The sequence below is a fragment of the Cervus canadensis genome, chromosome 2 (genome assembly GCF_019320065.1).
Source record: "Cervus canadensis isolate Bull #8, Minnesota chromosome 2, ASM1932006v1, whole genome shotgun sequence".
Taxonomy (NCBI): Eukaryota; Metazoa; Chordata; class Mammalia; order Artiodactyla; family Cervidae; genus Cervus; species Cervus canadensis.
The window spans coordinates 65,365,332-65,391,795 of NC_057387.1; the positions used below are offsets into that span (position 1 = coordinate 65,365,332).

The window sequence follows — 26,464 nt, forward strand, 5'->3', positions numbered from 1 at the left end:
CATTAGTAGAATCACTTAGAAAAATAATTTGTCATTATTTTGTAAATCTACACATTCATATACCTTTTTAAATTAATTTTTTTTAATTTTTAAATGGAGGATAATTGCTTTACAATATTGTGTTGGTTTCTGCCATACAACAAGTAAAATTGTCCATAAGCATACATATATCCCTCTCTCTTGAGTCTCCCTCCCACCCAACCCCCTATCCCACCCCTCTAGGTTGTCACAGAGCTCAGGGTTGGGCTCCCTGTATTATATAGCCATATACCTTTAAGTAAATGATGCTTACACATGTAGACCTACTTCGCCCATTTTCCCCTCAAGAAAATCTAACTCTAGATAAATACTAAAATTTAAATATTAAAAAACATTCAATAGTATTACAGGACCAACTTTAGATTTAAGCAAATATGTATAAAAGGAAGGGCTTTCTCTTTCTTGTACTTTTTTTTGTCAGAATGATGAAAACTTAGACCTGCATTTTTAAACAAACAATATCATAAACTACGTAGTGTTATTAACCTAGCATCAAATTGTAGATATGGCTAAACTGACGTACTTATTATTGTCTTCCATGTTAGCTTCATATAATTTCATACTACCTTAATTACCCTAATATATAATTTATAAAACTTTAAAAGTTTCAAAGATCAATTAAGTCAATATTCCACTTACTTTACCTGAATATCCCACTTGTGGTGTCCAACTTTTATAACCTGATCTCTGGGGATTTCCAGCACATAACGGAGATTTTAGTATTTGAGGATAATTACTATCTTGTGCAGACGATGAGCTTGTACCAAGCATAACATTTGATGCATGTGTGTTTTCTGCAAAAGATCTTCTGTTTCTAAAGTATGAACCTAAATTCAAAAAAATTTAATATCAATTTAAAGTTTAGAACTATGCAATGTGGTATAAAATCTCTATAATCACTAAAAAACTTCACCTGATAATGATTTTTTAATATAACAAATTATGAAAAAGTTAACATAAATAACATCATATTAAAATATAATGAAAAGTGTTCACTAATATAGCTTTTTCTTATGCAAGCTCACTGAGATTACTCTTGGTAATTACAAACTACCTTCTAAGCTTCAAATACACCTTTGTATAGTAATTATACCTCTTTTCTTCCGTTGACTTCTTCATTGAAATTCTCTCCTGCCAGGCAATTGGTATAAAGAGAATTTAGGCTTACCTGGGTTCAGTTCCTTTTTCAGTTACTTACCTATTGGTATAAGATACTACCTTCTTTTTGTAAATTTATTTATTTTTTTATTGAAGACTAATTGCATTACAGAATTTTGTTGTTTTCTGTCAAACCTCAAAATGAATCAGCCACAGGAATACACAAATCCCCTCCCTTTTGAACCTTCCTCTCATCTCCCTCCCCATCCCACCCCTCTAAGTTGATACAGAGCCTCTGTTTGAGTTTCCTGAGCCATACAGCAAATTCCCATTGGCTATCTATTTTACATATGCTAATATAAGTTTCCATGTTACTCTTTCCATACATCTCACCCTCTCTTCCCCTCTCCCCATGTCCATAAGTCTATTCTCTCTGTTTCTCCATTGTTGCCCTGTAAATAAACTCTTCAGTACCATTTTTCTAGATTCCGTATATATGCATTAGAATACGATATTTATCTTTCTTTTTCTGACTTACTTCACTCCGTATAATAGGATCTAGGTTCATCTACCTCATTAGAACTGACTCAAATGCATTCCTTTTTATGGTTGAGTAATATTCCAGTGTGTATATGTAGCACAACTTCTTTATCCATTCACCTGTTGATGGATATCTAGGTTGCTTCCATGTTCTAGCTATCATAAATAGTGCAGAAAAGAAACAATGGGATACATGTGTCTTTTTCAATTTTGGTTTCCTCAGGATATATGCTAGTAAAGTAATGCTCAAAATTCTCCAAGCCAGGCTTCAACAATATATGAACCATGAACTTCCAGATGTTCAAGCTGGTTTTAGAAAAGGCAGAGGAACCAGAGATCAAATTGCCAACATTCACTGGATCATCACAAAAGCAAGAGAGTTCCAGAAAAACATCTATTTCTGCTTTATTGACTATGCCAAAGCCTTTGACTGTGTGGATCACAATAAACTGGAAAATTCTGAAAGAGATGTGAACACCAGACCCCCTGACCTGCCTCTTGAGAAACCTGTATGCAGGTCAGGAAGCAACAGTTAGAACTGGACATGGACCAACAGACTGGTTCCGAATAGGAAAAGGAGTAGGTCAAGGCTGTGCATTGTCACCCTACTTATTTAACTTATATGCAGAGTACATCATGAGACATGCTGGGCTAGATGAAGCATAAGCTGGGATCAAGATTGCCACGAGAAATATCAATAACCTCAGATATGCAGATGACACCACCCTTATGGCAGAAAGTAAAGAAGAACTAAACAGCCTCTTGATGAAAGTGAAAAAGGAGAGTGAAAAAGTTGGCTTAAAGCTCAACATTCAGAAAACCAAGATCATGGCATCCGGTCCCATCACTTCATGGGAAATAGATGGGGAAACAGTGAAAACAGTGGCTGGCAGACTTTATTTTGGGGGGCTCCAAAATCACTGCAGATGGTGACTGCAGCCATGAAATTAAAAGACTCCTTGGAAGGAAAGTTATGACCAACCTAGGCAGCATATTAAAAATCAGAGACATTACTTTGCCAACATAGGTCTGTCTAGTCAAGGCTATGGTTTTTCCAATAGTCAAGTATGGATGTGAGAGTTGGACTCTAAAGAAAACTGAGCTCTGAAGCATTCATGCTTTTGAACTGTGGCATTGGAGAAGACTCTTGAGAGTCCCTTGGACTGCAAACAGATCCAATCAGTCCATCCTAAAGGAAATCAGTCCTGAATATTCATTGGAAGGACTGATGCTGAAGCTGAAACTCCAATACTTTGGCCACCTTATGCAAAAAACTGACTCATTAGAAAAGACTCTGATGCTAGGAAAGATTGAAGGCAGGAGGTGAAGAGGACGACAGATGATGAGATGGTTGGATAGCCTCACCGACTCAGTGGAGTTGGACTCTGGGAGTTGGTGATGGACAGGGAGGCCTGGCGTGCTGCAGTCCATGGGGTTGCAAAGAGTCGGACACAACTGAGTGACTGAACTGAACTGAACTGAACAGGATATGCCTAGGAGTGGGATTGCTGGGTCATATGGTGGTTTTATTCCTTGTTTTTTAAGGACTCTCCATACTGTCTTCCATAGTGGCTGTATCAATTTACATTCCCACCAACAGTGCAAAAATGTTCCCCTGTCTCCACACCCTCTCAGCATTTATTTGTAGACTTTTTGATGATGGCCATTCTGACCAGTGTGACGGGACATCTCATTGTAGTTTTGATTTGCATTTCTCTAATAATAAGCAATGTTGAGCATCTTTTTATGTGTTTGTTAGCCATCTGTATGTCTTCTTTGGAGAAATGTCTGTTTAGGTCTTTTCCCCACTTTTTGATTGGGTTGTTTGTTTTTCTAGTATTGAGTTGTATGAGCTGCTTGTGTATTTTGGAAATTAATCCTCTGTCAGTTGTTTCATTTGCTATTATCATCTCCCATTCTGAGGGTTGTCTTTCACCTTGCTTATAGTTTCCTTTGCTGTGCAAAAGCTTTTAAGTTTAATCCGGTCTCACTTGTTTACTTTTGTTTTTATTTACATTACTCTAGGAGGTGAGTCATAGACGATCTCGCTTTGATTTACATCATTGAGTATTCTGCCTATGTTTTCCTCTAAGAGTTTTATAATTTCTGGTCTTACATTTAGGCCTTTAATCCATTTTGAGTTTATCTTTGTGTTTGCTGTTAGGAAGTGTTCTAATTTCACTCTTTTACATGTAGCTGTCCAGTTTTTCCCTCACCATTTGTTGAAAAGGCTGTCATTGCCCCATTGTATATTCTTGCCTCCTTTGTCAAAAATAAGGTACCCATAGGTGCATGGGTTTATTTCTGGGCTTTCTATCTTGTTCCATTGGTCTATATTTCTACTTTTGTGCCAGTACCAGACTGTCTTGATGATTGTGGCTGTGTAGTATAACCTGAAGCCAGGAAGGTTGACTCTTCCAGCTCCATTCTTCTTTCTCAAGACTGCTTTGGCTATTCGGGGTCTTTTGTGTTTCCATGTGAATTGTGAAATATTTTGTTCTAGTTCTGTGAAAAATGCCATTGGTAATTTGATAGGGATTGCATTGAATCTGTAGATTGCACTTGGTAGTATACCCATCTTCACAATATCCATTCTTCCTACCCAGGAACACAGAATATCTCTCCATCTGTTTATGTTGTCTTTGATTTTTTCACTAGTGTCTTATAATTTTCTGTGCACAGTTCTTTTGTCTCCTTAGGTAAGTTTATTCCTACATATTTAATTCTTTTTGTTGCAAAGGTGAAGGGGATTGATCCCTTAATTTCTCTTTCTGATTTTTCATTGCTAGTATACAGAAATACAAGTGATTTTTGTGTATTGATTTTGTATCCTGCAACTTTGATATATTTCACTGATTAGCCCTAGTAATTTTCTGATACTATCTTTAGGGTTTTCTATGTACAGTATCATGTCATCTGCAAACAGTGAGAGCTTTACTTCTTCTTTTCCAATCTGGATTCCTTTCATTTCTTTTTCTTCTCTGATTGCTGTAGCTAGGACTTCCAGAACTATGCCAAATAGTAGTGGAGAAAGTGGACACCCTTGTCTTGTTCCTGATCGTAGGGGGTAATGCTTTCAGCTTTTCACCATTGAGAATAATGTTTGCCATAGGCTTATCATATTTGGCCTTTACTGTGTAGAGGTAGGTTCCTTCCATGCCCATTTTTTGAAGAGTTTTAATCATAAATGGGTGCTGAATTTTGTCAAAGGTTTTTTCTGCATCTATTGAGATTATCATATGGTTTTTATCAATTTGTTAATATGGTGAAGATACTACTTTTTTTTATAGGGTTGTCATAAAATATGACAGAATGTACATAAACAGTCTAGCATAGTGTCTAGGCACATAGGTTTTTTTTTTTTCCCCATTAAATATAGTTGATTTACAATGCTGCGGGCACACAGACATTATTTTTTTTAAGTTCATTTTTATTTATGTCTTTTTGGCTGTGTGAGGTCTCTGTTGCTTTGTGCAGGCTTTCTTTAGATGCAGCAAGCAGGGGCTACTAGAACAGGGGCTACTCTTTATGGCAATGCATGGGCTTCTCACTGCAGTGGCTTCTCTTTTTGTGATGCACTGGCTGTAAGCACACAGGCTCAGTAGTTGTGGTGCACGGCCTCTAGAGCTCAGGCTCTGTAACTGTGGTACATGGGCTTAACTGCTCTTTGACGCGTGGAATCTTCCAGGAAGAGGGAGGGATTGCTGCAGGCGGATTCCTATCCACTGCATAGTGGGCCACCAGGGATTCCAATAAGTGTACGTTTTTTAATTGGAGGATAATTGCTTTACAATGCTGAGTTGGTTTTTACCTTACAACTCGAATCAGCCATCATTATATATATATAATGATATCCATATATCCCCTCCTTCTAGAGCTTTCCTCTTCTTTCCTATCCCACTCCTCTAGGTCATTCAGTTCAGTTCAGTCACTCAGTCGTGTCCGACTCCTTGTGACCCCAGGAACCACAGCACATCACGCCTCCCTGTCCATTACCAACTCCCAGAGGTCACCCAAACTCATGTCCATTGAGTCAGTGATGCCATCTAACTAACCATCTCATCCTCTGCCGTCCCCTTCTCCTCCTGCCTTCAATCTTTCCCAACATCAGGGTCTTTTCAAATGAGTCAGCTCTTCACATCAGGTGGGCAAAATATTGGAGTTTCAGCTTCAACATCAGTCCTTCCAATGAACACCCAGGACTGATCTCCTTTAGGATGTACTGGTTGGATCTCCTTGCAGTCCAAGAGACTCTCAAGTCTTCTCCAACACCACAGTTCAAAAGCATCAATTCTTCAGTGCTCAGATTTCTTAATAGTCCAACTCTCATATCTATACATGACTACTGGAAAAACCATAGCCTTGACTAGACAGACCTCTGTTGGCAAAGTAATGTCTCTGCTTTTTAATATGCTATCTAGGTTGGTCATAACTTTTCTTCCAAGGAGTAAGTGTCTTTTAATTTCATGGCTGCAATCACCATCTGAAGTGATTCTGGAGCCTAAAAAAATAAAGTCAGCCACTGTTACAGAGGGCCAAGCCAGGCTCCCTGTGTTATACAGCAGCTTCCCACTGGCTATCTATTTTACACATGATAAAAGTATATACATAAATGCTAATTTCTCAATTTGTCCTCCATATCCTTCCCCTCTGTGTCCACAAGTTCGTTTTCTACATCTGCATCTCCATTCATTCCCTGCAGATAGATTCATCAGTACTATTTTTCTATTAATAGATTCCAAATAGCTTTTCCTGTGGGAGCCACCGGGTTGAGAGGAGCGTGGCCTTCTCCTCTCCCCGCCATGGCGTGTGCTCGTCCACTGATATCAGTGTACTCCGAAAAGGGGGAGTCCTCTGGCAAAAATGTCACTTTGCCTGCTGTATTCAAGGCTCCCATTCGACCCGATATTGTTAACTTTGTTCACACCAACTTGCGCAAAAACAACAGACAGCCCTATGCTGTCAGTGAATTAGCAGGTCATCAAACCAGTGCTGAGTCTTGGGGTACCGGCAGAGCTGTGGCTCGAATTCCCAGGGTTCGAGGTGGCGGGACTCACCGTTCTGGTCAGGGTGCTTTTGGAAATATGTGTCGTGGGGGCCGCATGTTTGCACCAACCAAGACCTGGCGACGTTGGCACCGCAGAGTGAATACAACGCAGAAGCGATACGCCATCTGCTCTGCACTGGCTGCCTCAGCCTTACCAGCGCTGGTCATGTCTAAAGGTCATCGTATAGAGGAAGTTCCTGAACTTCCTTTGGTGGTTGAAGATAAAGTTGAAGGCTACAAGAAGACCAAGGAGGCTGTTTTGCTTCTGAAGAAACTTAAGGCCTGGAATGATATCAAAAAGGTTTACGCCTCTCAGCGAATGAGAGCTGGCAAAGGCAAAATGAGAAACCGTCGCCGTATCCAGCGCAGGGGACCCTGCATCATCTATAATGAAGACAATGGTATCATCAAGGCCTTCAGAAACATTCCTGGAATTACTCTGCTTAATGTAAGCAGGCTGAACATTTTGAAACTTGCTCCTGGTGGACATGTGGGACGTTTCTGCATTTGGACTGAAAGTGCTTTCCGAAAGTTAGATGAGCTGTACGGCACTTGGCGTAAAGCAGCCTCCCTCAAGAGTAACTACAACCTCCCCATGCACAAGATGCTCAATACAGACCTTAGCAGAATCTTGAAAAGCCCAGAAATTCAAAGAGCACTCCGAGCACCACGCAAGAAGATTCATCGCAGAGTCCTGAAGAAGAATCCACTGAAAAACCTGAGAATCATGTTGAAGCTTAACCCGTACGCAAAGACCATGCGCCGGAACACCATTCTTCGACAGGCCAAGAACCACAAAATCCGCATGGATAAGGCAGCAGCAGCACTAGAAGCCAAATCAGATCAGAAGGGGGTTGAGGGCAAGAAGCCTGTGGTGGGAAACAAAGAAAAGAAGGCTGTTGGCGATAAGAAGCTGAAGAAGCCTGTGGTGGGAAAAAAGGCTGCAGGGACCAAGAAACCAGCAGCTGAGAAGAAGCCCACAGAAAAGAAACCCACCTCAGAGGAAAAGAAGGCTGCTGCATAAACTTAAATTTGTTTATTCCATAAATGCCAAATCATTTTGGACAGCTAATTTTGAATAAAGACCTGAACAAAGTAAAAAAAAAAAATAGATTCCAAATATATGCATTAATATACAGTATTTGTTTTTCTCTTTCTGACTTACTTCACTCCATAACAGGCTATAGGTTCATCCACCTCACTAGAACTGACTCAAATTTGTTCTTTTTATGGCTGAGTAACATTTCATTGTATAATGTACTATGGGCTTCCCTAATAGCTCAGCTGGTAAAGAATCCACCTGCAGTACAGGAGACCCTGGTTCAATTCCTGGGTCAGGAAGAGTCCCTGGGAGAAGGGATAAGCTACCCACTCCAGTATTCTTGTCTGCAGAAACCCCATGGACAGAGGAGCCTGGTGGGCTACAGTCCATGGGTCACAAAGAGTCAGACACAACTGAGCGACTAAGCACAGTCCAGCATGTACCATATCTTCTTTATCCATTCATCTGTTGATGGACATCTAGGTTGCTTCCATGTGCAGGCCACTGTAAACAGTGCTACAATGAACACTGGAATTGTGGTTTTCTCAGGGTGTGTGCCTAGTAATGGGATTGCTAGGTCATATGGTAGCTTTATTCCTAGTTTTTTAAGGAATCTCCACACTGTTCTCCATTGTGGCTGTATCAATTTACATTCCTACCAACAGTGCAGGAAGATTCCTTTTTCTCAAGCACATCCTCTCCAGCATTTATTGTTTATAGATTTGTTGATGATGGATATTATAATTGGTATGAGGTGATACCTCATTGCAGTTTTGATTTGCCTTTCTCTAATAATAAATGATGTTGAGCATCTTTTCATGTGTTTATTGGCCATCTGTACATCTTCTTTGGAGAAAGGTCTGTTTAGGTCTTCTGCCCATTTTTTGATTGGGTGGTTTGTTTTCCTGATATTGAGCTGTTTATATATTTTCGAAATTAATCTTTTGTCAGTTGCTTCATTTGCAATTATTTTCTCACACTCTGAGGGTTATCTTCTCATCTCTTTATAGTTTCCTTTGCTGTGCAAAAGATTTTAAGTTAAATTAGGAGTTCTTTAAAAAAAAATCCTGGGTCCCATTTTGCCTCTCCTCCTTGATTTCCATAACAACTCTCTATCTTGATTCTCCTTAAACTACTTGTTTCCATTGCCAGGTCCTTTTTCCTCTATCTGCCTCTTAACTGTTGGCTTCCAATGATTCCAAAATTTTTTACTTTCTCTCTCAAATCAAAATTATACATTTCCTCTGAACATCTCATCTATTATTTTAGCTTTTATTAATATCTATTTCCTGGCAACTCTCAAACCTTCATATACAGCCCTAACTCCTCTCCAACACTATAAAATGTAGGGTGGCAAGCTTTTAAATAATGAGCCAGATGTTAAATATTTTAGGCTTTGTGAGTCATACTGTCTATTACCATTACTCAGTTCTGACATTATCACAGGAAACAGCAACAGACAATAAGTAAGTGACTGTATTTCAATGAAATTTTCATTCTGGATTTGTTGTTGTCCAGCCACTCAGTCATGTCCAAGTCTTTGCAACCCCATGGACTGTAGCACACCAGGGTTCCCTGTCCTTCAATATCTCCCGGAATTTGCTCAAACTCATGTCCATTGAGTCAATGATGCCATCCAACCATCTTATGCTCTTTTGCCCCCTTTTGCCCTCAATCTTTCTTTGCATCAGGGTCTTTTCCAATGAGTCAGTTCTTCGCATCAGATGGCCAAAGTATTGGAGCTTCAGCATCAGTCCTTCCAGTGAATATTCCGATATTTAGTTCTGGATACTATAATATGAATTTCTTCTTTTACTTTTCCAACCGCTTAAAAATGCAAAAACCATTCTTAGATCTATAGCTACATTGCTCAGTATAGGAGCTTCTTGCCACATGTGGCTATTTAAATTAAATAAAAGTTAAAATTTGGTTCTTCAGTCACACTAGCCACATTTAAAATGTACAAAAACCACACTTGTCTAGTGGCTACTATATTAGCACAAATATAGAATATATCTATCATCACAGAGAGTTCTAACAGATAGGGTGGCTCTAGATCCCTATATTTTTGGATACAAATATCCAAAACTACTTTTTGGATACAAACCGTTAGATATTTTCCCAGAACTGTTAAATATCTAAAAGTGAATAACCTCATTAACTTCTCAGAATTTATCCTTTCTTTACTACCAGTTGGTCAACTACATCATCCTGCACCTTTTCATACAAGTCATAAACTTAGAAGTCACTCTTAACTCCTCTTTCATGAATCCAAACACCCAGTCAGTAACCAAATCTAATTATATAGACAGATAGATATCTCACTAAAATTTCTCTCCATCTTCACTCCTATCTGGCCCATTATAAGCACATATTTTCTTCAGGCCTTTTTCAAAAGTCTTTGAATTATTCTCCTTGCCTTCAATGTGATGCCTCTCTAATCAATTCTTCACATCCATCACTAGTGATCTATCTGAAAAAGAAATTTCACCATGTCTCCCTTTCTAAACAATTTCTCAGTGTCTCCCACATGCACCATATGATAAAATCTAACATTTTTGTATAGTTTCTAGAAAGATAACACATTCAAACTAGTATAATTTGAAGAGTGTTTGATAAAGGGAAAATTTACAAAGGGGTAGACAGAATATCATCATAAAGAAATCTGTAGAATCAAGACAAAGTATGCTCCATTACTAACCCTAGGCTTAAAGGAGCTAAGAAAGGAGATGGTTACTAGAAAAACTGGAGACAAACAGGACTGCTTCTTGTTCTCAGGTTACTTTCAGACTCTAATCTCCTTCTTAAACTTACTTCTCCTAGTTTTTCTCCAATTTCCTTCACCTCTATCTTCCTATATTTTCTTTACCTTCTCCCCTCTGACCTCAAATTTATATCTCTCCTAGGCTTCTTTCTTAGCCCTAGATTCATATATTCAATTACCTCAATATGAATGTATGGATACCCCAAAGTTTCTTCACACTCAACATGTCCACAGAAGAATTCACCATTTTTCCCTCTAAAAGTTGCTTCTCCTACAAGATTCCATTTATCAGGAAAAAGTGCTACCATCTATTCCAATCACCAAAGCCAGAGATGTTTTTGGCATGGCAAAAAAACCTATCTGGCTCCCAGATTAAATACCTGCAAGTACTCCAAGTTTATCTTGGGAAGAACAAAATAGATCACCCTACTGCTCTACCAAACGAAATTATTTGTAGTCTACAGACACAACATGCTATATCATACTTCTGTGCCTTTGTACATATTTTTCTTTCTTAAGAGAGAAAGAAAAGTTTATTCTTTTTCTCCTCTTTCCCTTTAGTTGACATAATCTTATCCTTCAACACTACCTCAAGTTGAATTTCCTCTGCAAAATTTCTTTTGTTACTTTGTTCCCCTACTTATTAAAACCTCAATATCTGCATAGAGAAGGAAATGGCAACCCACTCCAGTATTCTTGCCTGGAGAATCCTGTGGACAGAGGAGCCTGTCAGGCTATGGTCCCTAGGATCGCAGAGGGTCGGATACGACTGAAGTGACTAAGCACAATATCTGTAAATAACTCAAAATAATTATCTTTTAAAAGTTTGTTTATAGATGTTTAAGTCTATCTTCCCTACTGAACCATAAGTTCTTTGAGAGCACAGAATATTATTATCCTCAGCTCCTAAGATAACTCAGCTCCCTGGTGGCTAGGTGGTAAAGAATCTAAAATACAGATATGAAAGACAAAGGTTCAAACCCTGGGTCAGGAAGATCTCCTGGAGCAGGAAATGGCAACGCACTCCAGTATTCCTGCCTGGGAAATCCATGGACAAAGGAGCCTGGCAGGCTACAGTCCACGGGGTCAGAAAGAGTCAGACGCAACTGAGCATGCACTGAGCACCTAAGGTAACTATTTCATCAATTTGGGCCTTGGCTCCCTCTTAAATTGGGACAAAAGAAAAATCTATCTTACAGATTTACTGTAAGGATCAGAGATACAACATGCTAAGTAAGAAGCTAGAACAGAGGAGCACTCATTAATTAGTGGATGTTATTATTGTTTAAAATAAATAGGTGACAGAACATTTCATGAAGGCGATTATACTGATAAACATGTATGTTGCCTTGGAGGAAGAGCAAGTAGGTCAATTAAGTTAGAAAGTAGGGTAATTATTAAGAAATGATGAGATATAAGACTGCAAAGACTGAAAACATATCCCAAATGGACTTGGATATCCTGCTAAAGAGTACAATTTTTTACCCGCAAATAGAGTCACTGGTTGAAGTGCCACGGGACATAGATTTTCATTTTCCATATAACTCTAGTGACACTGTAAATAAGCTTAGAAGAAAGAAACATTAGGAGATTGAGGCAATAATTCAGACATAAAATTAAAAGGGCCTGTAATAGCACAGAGAAAAGGACAGAATTATTTAAAAGATAAATCTAGAACTTGTTAACTTTGGAAGTTATGAGTGAGGGAATACTTGAATCATTGAAGTCTCCTAAAGATTTTAAAAACCCAATGATTGAGATAAGAGAAACAGGTTGAGGAGCGGAGCTGAAGAGCGATGAATTCAATTAATCATATAGTGAGTATGAGGATGTCCACTGGTTCTTTACTAGAAACTTCAGAAGACAGTCTGAAACAGGAATCTGGGGGCAAAGATGAGATCTGGGCTGTAGTGATAATCACAATCAGATAGAAGTAGCCTAGAAAAAACCTCTAAGGACAAGCCAATAATTTGTAACCTAACAAAAGTAGGCATAGTTCTATGGAAGGTAGGCGAAAAACAGGGAAGAGTGGAATCAAGGAAATCAAATTAAGACAGTTCAAGACAAGTCTGGTGAAGAACATTAAACACAGTGGGAAGTTTACATAAGATGAACTGAAAAGTGACCTCCGGATTTGGCATTTGTTACCTTACCAGTGACTGGCAAAGCTGTGTGGGCAAAAGGTGACGGTTTTGTCACGGAGAGTAACTGACTATAAGATAAACGAGTTGAATACTCCTTAAAGGACATTTTTCACACTAAATGTATTATTCACCTCAATTAAAGAAAATGTTAAATCTGGTCTGTTCTCAAAGCTTATCTGTTTTCAAGACATCCTAGAAGGACTTGGCGGCTTAAATTCAGGAGCCAAGAGGTTTACCACTCCAGGTTTACCACTCCAATCACTAAACTCGTGCACAAATTCATTCATGTGTCATGGGGCGCGGCGGGAGGCACATTACCCGGGATATGAATACAGCTTGCCTCAGAACTGAGCCATCCGCCACCACGGCCTTGTAAGAAAACCAACATGAGGAAGAGTCCAACCCTTAAATCTCTCAGACCCACTCAATTCGCAGAGCACCCCACTCCCAAATTCCAAACAGACACCAACTGAAACTTCTGTGTTAACCAGAGACCACGGTTCCCCGAACCTCCAGAAGTTCACACAACTCCTTGCCTTGAGGCGGCAGGGCGCTGAGCGGGTGCCCAGGTAGACTGCTGCTGCCGCTCCTGTCACCCGCCGCTCCAGACGTGCCTGGTGGGGAAGACGCAGAGGCGGCTTGGGCTGAAGGGCGGCTCAAAGGAGTCTCCTGGAGTCCGAAATTGTAGCGGGGGCCCTGGGACCGAGCCTCTGGTGAGCAGGGGGAAGTCACAGGGGCAGAAGGAAACGTTGGTGATATGTCAGGCCGCAGCATCCTCACAGACAGTCAGAGCAACTCTGCTGTGGGACAAAGCGACGCGGGGAAAATACGAAAGCGCGGCGCGCAGAGTCGCAATGCGCAGGCGCAGAGCCCCACATTCTCACGCCCATCCACCTTTATCCCTGATAAACCACAAATCCATGGAGCCGCAAAATGTTGGGCAGTTCTGAGCGACCGAGCACACAGGTGATTAAATGCTTCTTTTGTTAAAATGATTTAAAGACAACACTGGAGAATGTACTCTCAGGTGTTCCGGTCCCGTCAACTGCTGTAGAATTTGGTCAAGCTTAATAAGAAGTCTAGCTTAATCTCTTCTCTGGCTCAAATGCTAAAGAATCGCCTGCAGGAGACCTGGATTCAATCCCCGGGTCCAGATCCCCTGAAGGGAATGGCAACCCACTCCAGTATTCTTGCCTGGAAAACCCCATGGACAGAGGAGCCAAAAGTCGGTCACGACTGAGTAACTAACGCTTTCATAATGTGAGGTAGACCCCCTCAAAAAAATGGAATTCAGGGCTAACTTGTGTGTGTCCGTACTCAGTCGTGACCCCATGCTATTTGTGACCCCATGGACTGTAGCCCGCGAGGGCCCTCCCTCCATGGAAGTTCCAAGAATACTGGAGTATGTTGCAAGTTCTTCCTCCAAATACAACTTGGGAGTTTCATTATTCCCACTACACCTTATTTCCCTTATCGCACGACATTCTGTGCTAGTATTTCCCAGTTCAGTTCACTCAGTCTTGGCAACCCCATGGACTGTGGCATGCCAGGCCTCCCTGTCCATCACCAACTCCCAGAGTTTACTCCAACTCATGTCCTTTGAGTCGGTGATGCCATCTAACCATCTCATCCTCTGTCGTCCCCTTCTCCCACCTTCAATCTTTCCCAGCATCAGCAGCTTTCAAATGAGTCAGCTCTTCGCATTAGATGGCCAAAATATTTCAGCTTTAGCATCAGTCCTTCCAATGAATATTCAGGACTGATTTCCTTTAGGATGGATTGGTTGGATCTCCTTGCAGTCCAAGGGACTCTCAAGAGCCTTCTCCAATGCCACAGTTCAAAAGCATCAATTCTATGCTCAGCTTTCTTTATAGTCCAACTGTCACATCCATACATGACTACTGGAAAAACCATAGCTTTGACTAGACGGACCTCTGTTGGCAAAGTAATGTCTCTGCTTTTTAATATGCTGTCTAGGTTGGTCATAACTTTCCTTCCAAGGAGTAAGCATATTTTAATTTCATGGCTGCAGTCACCATCTGCAGTGATTTTGGAGCCCCAAAAAATAGTCTCTCACTGTTTCCCCATCTATTTGCCATGTCATGGGACCAGATGCTATGAGTCTCTTAAATACAGACACAGTAATTCAACATGGTAGAGAAACCAGGAAAAAATACTCTAGATACCATTAGATGTCCACTGCTGAATTCACTCAATTGTGAAATCAGATATAGAATATGAAACCATTGCAGTCACCCACGTGCAGTGACTGTAGTACTCAAAACTTCCAATGATACCATTGTGTTCCATCCAATGACTTCCAAACTTTCAGAAACACTGGTAATTCATCCCAAATTTAGTGAACTGTCAAGAAACAATGCCAGACATTTCAATAACATAAAAGCAGACATTGCTCAATGTGTTAAGAGAAATCATCACTATTCGCATGTAAAATTCTTTACTCTTAGGGTTATTATTGCAAACTTGCTTCAGCACATTTCAACTTCCATCAAGAAAAACACTCACTAAAATACTTTTTCACCAAGAACACAAACATTAGTGTGATCTAATCTTTGTGAAAACAGGTTATACAAACAAGAACACTGTGGCAAGTATCAGCTTGTATTTCCTTACTGGGCAGGAAAAAAATGCCAACAATCCCTTGGCATTCTGACATAAAATGTTAAAAAGTGAGTAAAGTGTAGTCCTGATTGCAATCCTCATCTTAGTGAATTCTCATCATTTACCTAAACCACTCTGTACCCAACTCATTAACCACAAGCATGAAATATTCCCAAATTTCAGCCATTTATTTTTGTTTCATCTTTTAATTCCTATACAGTTCATCAATTCTTTATCAGTAACATTCTCACTGACAAAGACCAATTTACATTAACTATAGTTATATATAACATATCAAGGGAGTACCCAGGAAAATCAGAACATAAGACTTCAGCTAAAGAGAGTTCAAGTTTGCTGTTATAAAGACATACAAGAAAACAAATACACTGAAGCATAAACAAAAAAAATCAGAGTAACAACAGCATTCCAGAAGGAAAGATACAATAAAGATCTTAATTTACAATATGTATAATTATATAATTTATTAAAATTAACACAATTCATGTACAAAATATTAACATGGGAGTCACTAAGTTTGTTAAGCACTTCAACTACTGAAATGTTAAAACACAATAAAAACTATATTAACCAACTTCTCCATCAAGGGATCTAACCTAGCTCACTAGTTCAGGCTGAACATTCACTCTCCGAAGTACTTCTTCAGGCATGCAAAAAACAGGGCTAACAGGTTTAATCTGTTCTTCTCCCAAAAGTGACAATCCAGCAATTCCAAACAGAGTATGAAAAGGATCTACCTATTAAAAAATAAGAATTTATAGAATATTACAAAATGACAACTTCTAAAACCCTGCTTTTGAACAATGATTATACTGGAGCCCATTGCACTCTGTATTTAAATATTATCTTAAAATTTTCTGAAATAATGGTTTCAAACTGCACTTTTAAACAGAGGACTTGGCACACACACTCATTTCTTAGCAGTAAGTACTGTAAACGTGTTTCAGATCTTTCATACACTCTTGTGTGTGTGTCAGTCACTCAGTCACGTTCGCATCTCTGCGACCCCATGGACTGTAGCCTGCCAGGCTCCTGTCCATGGAATTCTGCAGGCAAGGATACTGTGACTGAACCTGGGTCTCCTGCATTGCAGGCAGATTCTGTACCATCTGAGCCACCAGAAAAGCACCTTAGTACACTTCTAAATGACATTTTAGAAGCATCCTTTCAAATTAACACTTGAAAATACTATCTGTTCCCCACCAATTCCTAGTTTTTGAACCCTTAGACTCTTAAGAGTAAAAACAACACTGAAAATTTTAACTGTTAAGTCATAAATATACTTGCCATATCTCCTGGCCTATCTGCGAATCCTCCTGTTTCTTCATCTTGACATGCTAGGATGAAACTGCGGAGTTTTTCTCTATCAATCCAATGAAGCCTTCCAATTATCTTTAGGGAAGCCAACACCCACCATGAATAGCATACATCTGGTAACTAGGAGGAAAAAGCCAGAAGTTGCCACAAATATTTTCTAAATACCTGGGGTGGGAGGGGAATCAAGGGATATATTGACAATGCAGTGTTTGCAACACTGAAATCCAAAAACTGCTTAGAATTAAAGGATAATCATTGGAAAAGAGATCAAATGCTTCATTCCACAGAACTAGAATGAGTATGCAGGCATGCTCAGTCACGTCTGACTCCGCAACCCCATGAACTGTAGCCCACCAGGCTCCTCTGTCCACGGAAATTTTCTGGCAAATACTGGAGTGGATTGCCATTTCCTTCCCTAGGGGATCTTCCTGAGCCAAGGATTGAACCCACATCTCCTGTGCTGCCTACATTACAGGCAGATTCTTGATTCCACAGAAAACCATGCTAAATGTTTCAGTTTCAGTATTCACTGATAACCATCTATCCACCTTAATTTATGTATGAAATGAATGCTGACATCAGTCTCTTTTCCAAGAAACTGCTAGTAAGGCTTATAAGAACTATGGCAATATATGTTCCACTGCCATGGGTAGCATTTTCAATAAGTGCTGTCCAGGAAAGTATACAACTTAGTTTAAAAAAATAAAATCACCCTTGCTCCTCAAATCATAACTTAAATTCAGAAGACCCCACCTTACACTGAATTTCAACTAGATCCCAGGGTGATCCACAAGAACATTAAAAGCTGTGCTAGATTCTAAGTGCTATCCCCACCCTCACCCATTTCCTAATTATTGAAAAGTTGCCCAGATTTTTCAATGGATCTTAACTACGTACCACTCGTGGTTTTTATTCAGAAGTAACAAGCAACAAAAATTACATAAAAATACAATGACCCAGAATAAAAGCATCAGTATGCTTTATCATATTTTAGCTCAAGGGCCCAAAGAACAGCTTTCAGTATTTGTAAATGATTTTTAAAAATAGTATTGTGAAAGGAAAACCATTATGAAATTCATTAGTAATTTTAATAGAATACAACCACACCCATTGATTTTTTACTGTCTGGCAACAATGTTCTTCAGGGCAGCAGTGTAGTTGCAACAAGCTAATAGGGCAAAGGTAAAAATACTTACTATCTGGTCTTTACAGACCCAATTTAGAGTACATTGAGAGCTAAACAGAATTGAGTTTTTCTTTAAAAATAAAGATTTTAAATGAAAATGTTGTAATCCAGTTTTTTAAAAGAAATCTTTCTTCTGGCAAATCCATTATCCTTTCCCATCTGTAAGTGAGCATGGAGATTTCTATACAAGATCCAAGTGTTAATAGTGGCCTTTGATTCCCAGATATGCATAATGCACGACTGTGAGTCCCTGGTATAGTTTAAAGAAAAGTTTCATGTAGGTGAAAAATACAAGGCCTTCAGAAGGAATTTTATAAGTATAAATTTTAAGAATTTATACTATGAATACAAACACATTTTAAAGCCCAGAGTATTTGTCAAAGAAAATCAAAAAGTACCAGGCAACCTTTTCACGAGTGTCTTTTAAATGGACATCAGGATTAATAGGAATTTCAACTCTTGTTTTATTTTTGCCAAGAGCATTTTTAGAAGGTTCAACTAAATTTTGCAAAGTATTAAAGTAAAAAACCTCATTATCAATTTGTAGGAGCAATATTACAAAACAAAAGGGAAAAAAGCAGTCCTCATTCAAGTTTATAAAATTTAAAGATTAACCTTAAGAAACAATACCTTCTCTGGCCTTCCATTGAGTCCGCCTGATGGAAGCTGTCGTTCACAAAGCCACCAACCGAGTAAATCAGAATTTACTTGGTGCAACTGACTAGTAATAGCCAAGAATCCTGTGCAACAATAGATCTAAAATTACAGACATAAAGTACATGTGTATAATAGTTTTTCAACAGTTTAACACTGATTAAAAAAAACTTTAATTATTAAAGCTCCATTCTCTATCTAAAAATTTGCTGACAGTAAGAATAGCAACATGTGTATAATAGTTTTTCAACAGTAACACTGATTAAAAAAAACTTTAATTATTAAAGCTCCATTCTCTATCTAAAAATTTGCTGACAGTAAGAATAGCAACAAACATCACGTAATTACTTGAACAAATCTGAAGCATACTACTAGGATCCAACTCTGCAATGAAAGACTACCATCAGTTTTTTCATGGCTAAGAGCAAACTGTTTGACAATTATTTACATATACAACATCCTCTAACACAGGTGTTCAGGATAGGGAGATACAGAATGTTTTTTATCTGCTTATTTAAAATTAAGAAGAGAATGGCAACCCACTCCAGTCTTCTTGCCTGGAGAATTCCACGGACAGAGGAGCCTGGGGGGCTATAGTCCATGAGGTGGCAAAGAGTTGGACATAACTGAGTGACTAACACACACACATAAGAACTAATAGAAAATCAAAATATATTTCTGGTAATTACAAAACTACTTATGTTTATCTGGCCAGATGATTTCACCAACAGGAGACTCAAAGTCAGCAACTAAAAATGCCTTCCTCAAGCAGCAATTAAGCATTTCTTATTTTCTACATTCAGTCAAATAAACTTGCTATTTTCCAGTTACACTGGTCATCCCTTCAAAACTGACACTCCATTTTAATCTGGATTAATGAATTACCTGCCCGGCATGGGATTCAGAACCTGGTCTGCAACCAAATCCACCATCAAAGTTCATACATGATAAAACAAATTCAATTGCCTTTTCCACATTAATAGCATCCAACTTCCCCTGTAAACAGAAAACATGCCTATTAAGTTCCAGAATAATCATCAAAAGTTAATCATTTCCAATACAACATTTGAAACTTACCAACAGTGCCAAAGTTGCCACCGCACAAAAAGAGAATCTTGTATCAATTTCTCCTAAAAATAAAGAAAACCAAAGCATTATGTGTTATCAGAGGCTTCTAATCATATTACATAAAGTTAATTAAAAAGCTCTGTACAACTACCATAGTAGTATTTCCAAAAGTTCATGCCTAACATGTACTTCCACTGTCCAGGAGGAAAACTACATCTGAAGTATATATTCACTTACTTTACTTCTAAGGAAACTAAGTACTAAAAATGGCTTTGTGAAAAGTACTGTGAACTAATTGCTTACAGAGCGCCCAGAAAGATAAGGTAACTAGTTAATTTCTAAGAATGATAATAAACTTACCCTATTATATAAAGGTAGATTTTCACATCCCATGAAGCAGCTGGTCTCTCCGGCCTGCACTGTATTCAGCCCTAAAGCAGAGATTATCTAGATTTATCAAGTAAAATACTACTCCCTCCCCTCCACTCAAATATTCAGTAATTTTGTAAAGTTTTTTTAAAAATTATTTTCCCCTTGCCAGTTAAGTTTTTAAAAAACTTTACAAAGCCACCAAATACTGGGGAAAAAAGTTTCACCTACCTTATCTTTTAGACTTGCCCTCTCTGTTCCAGTACTCCTGTATGCTGCTATAACTAGCACAGTGCATGCTGGAACTTCCAGCAGACCATTAATTCCAGTTAGACCAGCTGCTTAGTGGGACCTGAAAAAATGAAAAACTTATAATCTCCTTATAAACTATTAGCAAAGCCCCCAATTCATTATATTTTAAAACCTGCAGCCAAGCTTATTACTGTAATAAACACCAAAGCAAAACATTTTTATATCGGTATTCTAGGTGCCATGGATTAAAGTGACATTACCCCAAATATCTCCAGCAAAAGAACCATCTTCTTTCTGTAGACTCTGAACATATTCCACAACTTTATTTATGTCAATAACATTAATACTATCATAGAGAGTAAGTATCTGTAACAGAAACAAACCATGGTAAGTAGATACCTCGCCACTGGTCAGTCTGTTCTAATGATGATGTTCTCAACTAATGATGTCCTTTTGTCTACACACCTTAAAAACTTTTCTCAAATATGCAATTCTATTACGGAGTAAAATTATAGGTATTACCAACAAGTCTTTAACCACTGTTAACATTGAGACTCATTTATGATACTTATATAGACTTTAAGGGTTTTATTTGTGAATCTTCACAAATAATCAAAATCAAAGCTAACTCCAGATGGACATTCCTGGTGGTTCAGCAGTTAGGATTCAGTGCTTTCATTGCCTTGACCCCGGTTCAATCTCTGGTCAGGGAACTAAGATCCCAGAAGCCAGAGTGAGACCAAAAAAAAATTTTTTTTTTTTTAATTTTTAAAAAGTCAACTCCATAGTAAAGAGCAAAGTCATGAAATGGCAGAGTAAAAGCAGGGAACTGGAACCGAAGGCAGCTTGGCATTTCCAGAAATCAGATGAGAAGATGAAACTAAAGGGAGGAAATGGCCAGGCCATGTAAGAAAGCAAATGCCATGCAGGAAGTCTGACCAATACAAAAAAAAAGGTGAATGAAGGAGGCTTCTACACATATTGTACACAGGCTTCGAGCAGTTTATATAATCCATTATGCTATGTACTGTTCTCTGAATGAATAAGTTCCAAGTGACAAACCTTTAGAATATCCTACCTGCTTTAAAAAATGTTTTGTATCATCAGGTTAAGACTTACATGTTTTCTATCGGGATAGGGTACAAATCTACTGGGATAGGGTAGGTCATGCTGTACAATAAATAAATCACATTTCAGTGCCTTAACACCACAAGAATTTTTCTTGCTCAAAAAAAAAAATCTTCCACTTAGTGACTTCCAGACATTTACATATATGTAAGATAAACATTTTCCCGTCCAAGGTCTCAGTGCCATTTTAGAATTTACATCAACTTTGGATTCAGCTAATACATGCCATCCCATCATTGACCTTGCTTTGAAACAGATCTCATTTGAAAACATATGGATAATTTTTTACATAGATACGGATTTTGTCACCTTTCTGATCCCTATTTTCAATTCTTTCTCAAGTAAGAGAATACACTACCAAGACTACTGAATTTTCATTAGTATTTACCTGAACAGCACTAAGAGTATACAAAAGATGAGGATCATGTCCAATACTAGCACTTATTCCACCACACTCATGTTGACAAGACTTAATAAACGTCAGAATTTCTTCTCTATTCATGCGATGTAGTTGTCCCATGAGATCCATTACGGTCAAACCCCAATAGATGCCACTCATTCTCAAATATTCAGACATGCAATATTCCTAAAACACAGAAATTACTTTAATGTGTCAGTCTGAACTGATGTCAGTTTAAAGATACGCAACACAGAAGCTAAATACCCACACTGTCATATGGCTCTAACAACTCCATAGCTGCCGATTATTTATGGGAATTCATTAGTACGAGATGCTTCCCAACATGGTAAATAATTCAGCTCTTTCTATACTACAGGGGAAAATATTTACTTCTAATTAAGCTGTTTAATTCAGTTTTTCCTAAGGTTCCGAGAGATGAAAACTGGGAACATTCTTCAAGGTAAAACTTTTTCAAGGTCTCAGCGTAATTCTAGAGCTTAAGTGTTATTACACATCACCATAAACTCAGGTAATACATGCCAACACATCATTGACCTTGAAAGTATTAGCTCAACTACAAAAATAGAAATCTATTCGCTACCTCAAAATTCTTATTTATCTGGCAGGAAGGTAATCTACTTTGTCTGCCAAAGCCTCTTAATAATTATTGGTAAGAATCAAGGTTAACTCCCATGGCTGCTCAACCACAGACATCAGTTCCTGGTAGGCAGGAGGTGGAAACCATTTTTAAGAAATACAAACCATCCTGACCAAATGATTTGACACGCTTAAAAAATAAAAACTTTTCAACACAAAAGTATACATACGTAGTCATCTTTCTTTGAGCCATAGGATGCAATATAATCTGCATGCTTCTCCAGTAACAGGGTGTCAGGTGCATCTGACTTAATGATAACATCCTTCTGCGGTGTACCCTTTCACATACAAGACATTTCATAAATTTTTATCTTTTAATGTTTGACCCCAGAGCATACATTTCAATTTCATCTTATTTCATCTTGCCATATAGAAGCCTTCAAGTTTAAAAGCAGCTGACTAAAAAGAACTAAAGCTTTCATAGTTTCAGGTATTCTTCAGGTCTCAGAGTAATTCTAGAGCTAAAGTAGTAATAATCAACTTTAGATTCAGAATACATGCCAGCTCATCATCGACCCAATAAACTACCGTCCTCGTCTCGGCTGAAAAGTAAAACAGACTCAAAATTTTCAACTTACGGTTTACACGTGGCAGAAAACAAGATAAAGCATTAAATAAGAACCTATCTGTCCCATGAGTTCTTTAGTGAGATTTCATTAATCTTAAAAACTCAGGTTTCAAAGCACCTTCCATGCATGCCAACAGTTATTTATCAAGCTAACGATTCTTTTCCGGATTTAGTCTTAAGTTTCTGTATTTGCAACAAGCCCCCAGGTGGTGATTGTTGTTGCTCTAGTTCGGCACATTCCTCAGCTACATCTTTGTGACTGAGGCTTCATTTAAGTAGTTCAAGATCATTACCAATAAGAATGAAGCAGTTAATTTCCTTCATATCCCATTAAAACTTACTGGAAAGAGACCATACCATCAACAATTCCAAAGATTTCGAGCCATATATACACGGCTATACGGAAGGTAAAAACTAACCGGCTTTTGTGGGGGAGCGGGGGGATTAAGAAACAAGGTCGTCGAACCGAGTCCCGCCCGATAGCAGGAAGTCCGGCCGCAACTGCACCCGCGAGATCTGCAGAAAACGCTGAGTAACACTTCACACCGTCTGAGCCCTCAAAATACCTTCCAAGGCCTGTGTCTTACCCCAATCATTCTCCAACACTAAGAAAACAACCCACTAGTGACTAAAGAGATTAAATATTACCCTATACATTCTCCTACGGGCACAGCAATACAAAACACGTCCACACTCACCATGACTGAGAGCGAAAAGAGAACTTAACTCGTCAGTGGGCGGATTTAGGAGGCAAGCGCCTGCGCAGAAGCGCTCCTCAGGCCCCCTCTCCGCCCCGACATAGCTGACCACCGTTCTCGCCTGAAGGAAGCAGCAGTTCCGCGCCTGCCCTAGGACCCCATCGACTGCTCATAGCTGTCCTCGCTGCCTGCGCGGAAAGTCTCTGGCGCCAATTTTCTCCTCTCATTATCTCCGCAGTTTTAAGAGTTTTAAGTAATATTTAGGGCTTCGCTAAATACTACACAATAAACTGTGGAAAATTCTGGAGGAGATGGGAATACCAGACCCCCTGACCTGCCTCTTCAGAAACCTGTGTGCAGGTCAGGAAGCAACGGTTAGAACTGGACATGGAACAACAGACTGGTGCCAAATAGGAAAAGGAGTATGTCAAGGCTGTATATTGTCACCCTGCTTCTTTAACTTATATGCAGAGTATATCATGAGAAATGCTGGGCTGGAGGAAGCACAAGCTGGACTCAGATTGCCGGGAGGAATATCAATAACCTCAGATATGCAGATGATACCATCCTTATGGCAGAAAGTGAAGAGGAACTAAAAAGCCTCTTGATGAAAGTGAAAGAGGAGAGTGAAAAAGTTGGCTTAAAGCTCAACATTCAGAAAACTAAGATATGGCATCTGGTCCCATCACTTCATGGCAAATAGATGGGGAAACACTGGCTGACTTTATTTTGGGGAGCTCTAAAATCACTGCAGATGGTGATTGCAGCCATGAAATTAAAAGATGCTTACTGCTTGGAAGGAAAGTTAATACCAACCTAGACAGCATATTAAAAAGCAGAGACATTACATTGTCCACAAAGATCCATCTAGTCAAGCCTATGGTTTTTCCAGTAGTCATGTATGGAAAGTAGTCAAGTGAGAGTTGGACTCTATAAAGAAAGCTGAGCGTGGAAGAATTGATGCTTTTGAACTGTGGTATTGGAGAAGACTCTTGAGAGTCCCTTGGACTGCAAGGAGATCCAACCAGTCCATCCTAAAGGAGATCAGTACTGGGTATTCTTTGGAAGGACTGGGGCTGACGCTGAGACTCCAATACTTGGCCACCTGATGTGAAGAGCTGACTCATTTGAAAAGACCCTGATGCTGAGAAAGATTGAGGGCAGGAGGAGAAGGGGACGACAGAGGATGAGATGGTTGGATGACATCACCGACTCAATGGACATGCGTTTGGGTAGACTCCGGCAGTTGGTGATGGACAGGGAGGCCTGGTGTGCTGCAGTTCATGGGGTCGCAAAGAGTTGGACACGACTGAGCGACTGAACTGGAACTGGAAATACTACTTTAAAGAATCCACCTGCAATACAGGAGACCCAGGTTACATCCCTGGGTTGGGAAGATCCCCTGGAGAAGGGAATGGCAACTCATTCCCATATTCTTGCTTGGAGAATCCCATGGACAGAAGATCCTGTCTGGCTGCAGTCCATGGAGTTGCAAAGAGTTGAATGGGACTGAGCAACTAACACTTACTTACCAGGAATTGAGGGGCTTCCTAATCTGCCTGTAATGCGGGAGACCTGGGTTCAATCAGTGGGTCTGGAAGATCCCCTGGAGAAGGAAATGGCAACCCATTCCAGTATTCTTGCCTGAAAAATCCCATGGATAGAGGAGCCTTTCTGGCTATAGTCCACAGGCTCGCAAAGGGTCTGACTCAGCTTAGCACATATAAATACATGGCTTCCCAGGTGGCACTAGTGGTAAAGAACCTGCCTGATGCAGGAAACAAGAGACTGGGATTGATCCCTAGGTCAGATAGATACCCTGGAGCAGGGCATGGCAACTGACTCCAGTGTTCTTGCCTGGAGAAAGCCCATGGACAGAGGTGACCTACATTTTAAGTAGGTCATGATCATTACCAATGAGAATGACATAGTTAATTTCCTTCATATCTCATTATGATATCCCATACAGTTCATAGGGTCTAAAAGAGTCTGACAGAACTGAAGCGACTAAGCTAATAATATTTAAACAGTGGAATAACTTTTAAGAACTCGTTTATACTTGAGACTCTTTGAAGATCTGAAACGGACAGTAATTAACAGAGTTGCATGTAGTTAGTTCAGTTCAGTTCCGTTCAGTTTCGTTCAGTCGCTCCGTCTTGTCCAACTCTTTGTGACCCCATGAACCGCAGCACACCAGGCCTCCCTGTCCATCACCAACTGCCGGAGTCTACCCAAACCTATGTCCATTGAGTCGGTGATGCCATCCAACCATCTCATCCTCTGTCGTCCCCTTCTCCTCCTGCCCTCAATCTTTCTCAGCATCAGGGTCTTTTCAAATGAGTCAGCTCTTCACATCGGGTGGCCAAGTATTGGAGTCTCAGCGTCAGCCTCAGTCCTTCCAAAGAATACCCAGTACTGATCTCCTTTAGGATGGACTGGTTGGATCTCCTTGCAGTCCAAGGGACTCTCAAGAGTCTTCTCCAACACTACAGTTCAAAAGCATCAATTCTTCCACGCTCAGCTTTCTTTAGAGTCCAACTCTCACATCCATACATGACTACTGGAAAAACCATAGCCTTGACTAGATGGACCTTTATGGACAAAGTAATGTCTCTGCTTTTTTTTTTTTTTTTTAATGTCTCTGCTTTTTAATATGCTGTCTAAGTTGGTCATAACTTTCCTTCCAAGGAGTAAGCGTCTCTTAATTTCATGGCCGCAATCACCATCTGCAGTGATTTTGGAGCCCAGAAAAATAAAATCAGCCACTGTTTCCACTGTTTCCCCATCTATTTGCCATGAAGTGATGGGACAGGATGCCATGATCTTAGTTTTCTGAATGTTGAGCTTTAAGCC

General features: G+C 39.4%; 3 protein-coding genes and 3 non-coding genes across 7 annotated transcripts in view; 1 reads left to right on the forward strand and 5 right to left on the reverse strand.

Moving 5' to 3' along the window:
- MSH4 (mutS homolog 4) overlaps positions 1-13,935 on the reverse strand; it is a 90,466-nt gene extending 76,531 nt beyond the window's left edge. The window contains exons 1-2 of the mRNA XM_043460944.1: positions 13,211-13,935; positions 684-866 (exon numbers count right to left, since the gene is read on the reverse strand). Coding sequence (XP_043316879.1) covers positions 684-866; positions 13,211-13,448 — 421 coding nt within the window. The 5' untranslated portion in view covers positions 13,449-13,935. The remainder of the gene's footprint in view (positions 1-683; positions 867-13,210) is intronic.
- On the forward strand, positions 6,428-7,820 carry LOC122436805 (60S ribosomal protein L4-like). Its single transcript, XM_043460941.1, has one exon. The coding sequence runs from the start codon at positions 6,480-6,482 to the stop codon at positions 7,746-7,748; it is 1,269 nt and encodes a 422-aa protein (XP_043316876.1). The 5' UTR covers positions 6,428-6,479; the 3' UTR covers positions 7,749-7,820.
- Positions 13,936-15,463: 1,528 nt separating the features above from the next.
- On the reverse strand, positions 15,464-23,663 carry RABGGTB (Rab geranylgeranyltransferase subunit beta). 2 transcript variants are annotated; one of them, XM_043460942.1, is made up of 9 exons: positions 23,612-23,657; positions 22,516-22,623; positions 21,677-21,874; positions 20,421-20,526; positions 19,549-19,601; positions 19,357-19,467; positions 18,448-18,573; positions 16,602-16,751; positions 15,464-16,051 (listed from the first exon to the last, which is right to left on the reverse strand). In XM_043460942.1, the coding sequence occupies exons 1-9, from the start codon at positions 23,612-23,614 to the stop codon at positions 15,911-15,913; spliced, it is 996 nt and encodes a 331-aa protein (XP_043316877.1). In that variant the 5' UTR covers positions 23,615-23,657; the 3' UTR covers positions 15,464-15,910. The 2 variants fall into 2 exon arrangements, with proteins under 2 accessions (XP_043316877.1, XP_043316878.1); XM_043460943.1 differs by lacking the exon at positions 18,448-18,573 and having other exon boundaries at positions 23,612-23,663.
- On the reverse strand, positions 21,459-21,530 carry LOC122437512. The gene has a single exon (XR_006268324.1). It is a non-coding gene; the product is annotated as a small nucleolar RNA SNORD45 (small nucleolar RNA).
- On the reverse strand, positions 22,162-22,244 carry LOC122437511. Its single transcript, XR_006268323.1, has one exon. It is a non-coding gene; the product is annotated as a small nucleolar RNA SNORD45 (small nucleolar RNA).
- LOC122437510 lies at positions 22,784-22,862 on the reverse strand. Its single transcript, XR_006268322.1, has one exon. It is a non-coding gene; the product is annotated as a small nucleolar RNA SNORD45 (small nucleolar RNA).
- Positions 23,664-26,464: the final 2,801 nt, after the last annotated feature.